At 40.2% G+C, this 3,912-nt stretch overlaps 1 protein-coding gene across 1 annotated transcript; it reads left to right on the plus strand.

Annotated features, from left to right (window-relative positions):
* On the plus strand, positions 1 to 1,307 carry LOC129591153 (uncharacterized). Its single transcript, XM_055486689.1, has 4 exons — positions 1 to 161; positions 265 to 435; positions 836 to 917; positions 983 to 1,307. Exons 1-4 carry the CDS (start codon positions 114 to 116, stop codon positions 1,102 to 1,104), a joined length of 423 nt encoding a protein of 140 aa, XP_055342664.1. The 5' UTR covers positions 1 to 113; the 3' UTR covers positions 1,105 to 1,307.
* Positions 1,308 to 3,912: the final 2,605 nt, after the last annotated feature.

Raw genomic sequence — 3,912 nt, forward strand, 5'->3', positions numbered from 1 at the left:
TGCAGATTTTGTTAGTTTCCAGTCTTGAATTATAATAAGTGTTGTTAATTGACAAAGTCTGCCAAGGATATTTTGCGGACTATTACGATTGATTGTCCCACCTCTGTGATCCAATGCATATCTTCTGGCTAGTTATTATCCCGTGTGTTATGATAACTGCGGTACGTCCTCCCTCGCTCTATGATCCTGCAATACGTTGTATTCGCCATAACGAAAGCTTTATGACAAAATAAACGTGATAATTATTTGTTGACCCTTTTATAGAGCGTCGATACGAGACCGGACACCATACCTTCAGGCATTCGTGAGAATCCGTCACTAACGCCAGCTGACCGCTTTAAACGCCAGATACCGTATTTATCAAAAGAAGCATGGGCGTTGTGGAATCAGTTGGCGACCGCAACAACGACAGAACCACCAAGACCGACGTGCCCGGTAATCTTTCCTCAACAAAATCTTTGAGTTGTATTACCAAACTCCATACATAGGGACTGTACAGTCACCAAGTTTAATGTATATTCTATAATCCGGGGTAAACAAGTTGCTTTAACTTTTGGGTTACTGGCACAGTGCACTAAACATTCCTCTTCGTCATTCTCCTACGTATCTATTTGCGACAGTCGTGTTTTGATCATATGAACATTTGGGTAATAATAATTGTAGGAATAAAAGCAATACAGCTGTGGGTGCAACGAAAGGTGCCCTGTGGCTGCATTGACCTTTAACGGCACCGGCACAGCCAACTAGCACACTCTGCATGGTTAAGCTTGACAACGACGTCATTCTGTGAAGACTTCGTAACAGGCTTTTAAACATTATAACTTGTTTCTCCTAGATGTTTACCCCGAAGCCGGAAGGCATGTCATTTGACTGGACTCCATTGTTCGGGCGGTACAAGTGTTGCGTCAAAGACGACAGTAAGCATCTGATCAGCACAGGCGTGTGGTGTTACTAACGGGTTTCCAGCGTATTGTGTTTGCAGAAAAATACATGCTTTACGTGGACAAAGAAAATGAGGTAACGTGGGGTGACCTAATTAACCCGGGTCCCCAACATTACAATGACTATCGCAAGGTTTGTCTTGACCGCTGGATGAAAGTTTAAGCCAACGGCAGATGATATGGACGGTGTTTCCGTGATTCCCTGTTCAACGTTGTCCAATCGACTGGAAGAGAATGAATCGGTTGATATGCTCACACTTGTACGATTAAAATGGTTTTTCCTTACAAGGTGGCGTCGAAATTCCATTTTGCGTGATGCTCCTTAACGTAACCAATATACAGTAATGTCGTTTAACCCGCTTCAAAACTGACAAAAATAAATTCAGCTGACGAGTCTTGTTCAACGCCTTGTATCTGTAGTGAAAAATATTATGTCAAAATCATAATAATGCTCAGAAGTCAAAAGCTGTTCATGAATGCTTATAAAGCAAATGAATTTTGATTTTGTATCTGTAGCTAGATTCCGCCACACACTTAGATACATTAATGCAACTTTATTATTCAGCTAAGATTGGTGCGCTTGTACAATTTCTATACGTTCCTTTAGATCTTCAAACGAATTACAAAAGTACATTTAGTTTGCTCACAAAATTCAGGCCTGCGTTCAGTTTTTACACTAGAAACAAGTGACAAATAGAAAAGTAAATCAGTAGATACACTATTACACCGTATGTGACAATGCAAAATACATACAAATACAATTAGCCGCGTACGCCATCCATTCGATATTTATGTTGTAATTTGCATATTATCCTTCGTGGCAAACTATCTGCTGTTTAGGAAATAAATATAAATTCGCCTGAAATTATTTGTTTTCCGCCTTTTCCTTTGAAATAAGTAATTTCAAAGACAAAATCACATGCTGCACTTATAACCAAAACAGAAAGATATGGAAATTCCGCGTAAAATGCTGAATTAGCGTTTGCGTGGCTGGCTTTTCCGTATCCCTGTCGTTCGTGATGGCGGAGACAAAAGGCGCAAGTTCTCGCGCTGGTGAAAGGATTGAAGCCGTTTTGCCATTTTTAAAGTTTTTCTGGCTATTTTCCTTATACCTTTTCTTGAGCTTAATAATGGAGTTGTGTACGATGCCCTCGTATTTGTAGCCCTTTTGGTTTAACATGCTGTGACGGCTTGCTGACCATTTATCCTTACCGGGATAACACTGCAAATTTTTCTACCGTATATTGTAAATTTCGGCTATGGTTCTCCGCCTTACGAAGACGATCATTTACTGCAAATAACTAAATTAATATGTGAGACTAATTAATTTTAGCGTGTGATATTGACCTTTGTAATGCTCGGTGTTCCGTCTTACATTTATTTGTCAACAGCCCATAAGAAAAAGCCGACGCTGTCGATGTACGTAATTAAACTGATTTTAAATTTCGACAATGGAAGAAATGTCAAAATATTTAGCGTTATCTAAAATATAAGTATGCGAATTTATTGTTCCAAAAAGTGTACCTCGTGGTAAAGTTGGCCTACAGAATATCCATACACAGCATCTCTCGTGAAACCCGCTTATTCCTTGATACTCTGACTCTCGATATTCTTAAAGAAAAAATGTGGATAAAGACAGTAAAAGGTGTTCTAAAAAAAGTTTAATGCAGCAAAACTGAGCACAGCTGTCTGGTAAGGCACCCGGACGACTGGACGGTGTCCGATGCAATTGTATAGTCTTGAAACATTTTCTTGATGTGAATTACGTGGTGACTCATTTTTGGGTTTACCGCGAAAAGCTGGAACCGCGGTATCTTACCGGAAAATTCACGGCCATACTTCATGCTAGCTACCATGTGAAGTGGCTTAGTCAGCTAGTTGTTTGAATTCGGCAAAATTTTCTCTTTTCTTGTAAAACATGACCATGGCGTATAAAAGCCCACCTAGTAATCATAATATGAAGCACTTTCATGCAAAGTACGTGCCTGTAGGTCGGCAGCCTATAATGATTAACGGGCGAATAATATTATACGGACAATTACCATTGATTACAACTACAATGCATATCGTCCGGCTAGCTGTCATCGCGGGCATGATCGGTGTGTCTGCGGTACGTGCTCCGTCATTCTATAATTAATTTTTACTTTATATCCGCATTAAAGTATCCTTGACATCGTATACAAGTGCACAGGAAATGCGCTTTCATTTGTTCACATCTTAGGGAACGCTTGACGCATCACCAGGCATTCAATACGATCCGTCACTGACGCCGGATAGCCGCAGCGTGATGGTAAATGTGCCGATTGATGTTGAACTTCTATCCGTAATATGGAGTGAGTCCACTGTCGCAATTACGGAAAAACCGACTGTCGCAACTACGGAAGAAACGACTATCGCAACCACGGAACAGCCGACAACAGTGGATGCTTTGACGCACATTCACCAGATGTTACCCCTGGCGCTCAGTTCACAGGCCCATTCGTATAGACTATATCACGATAATTATACTCGTAATCGTCAAATTCTAACAACATGTTATGCGAAAGTGCGGACAGAGGAAAATGGTTTTGCTTGTAGGTTTAAAAAAATACAAAAAAACAACAATAAAGTTATAAAATATAAACCTAGTTAAAAGCCTAGTGTTGGGCAAATATACGTAGAAGACAAACCTGAAGTTATTTGCCGTTTTATTCGCAGTTCACAATATTTTGGTGACCCTTCTGTATTTGTTGTACGCAAAAATAGTTTATAGGACGGATTTTGTTTTACACATGTTTTCTAAAATCACCGGCTGCTCTTAATCAAGAAACTACAGCCTGTATGTATATTTCGAGAAGCGTGTTGGTTTAGCGTTTGCGTAGCTGGCATTCTCAGAAGCCCTTCAGAAAACGTCGTTTATGCTAGTGGAATCAAGAGTAGGCTAAGGCTGAGCAGCTGGCTAACCTGCCGTGATTCGTGACAGACATTATTA

This window comes from Paramacrobiotus metropolitanus, unplaced genomic scaffold, assembly GCF_019649055.1.
Source record: "Paramacrobiotus metropolitanus isolate TYO unplaced genomic scaffold, Prichtersi_v1.0 Parri_scaffold0000044, whole genome shotgun sequence".
Classification (NCBI taxonomy): Eukaryota; Metazoa; Tardigrada; class Eutardigrada; order Parachela; family Macrobiotidae; genus Paramacrobiotus; species Paramacrobiotus metropolitanus.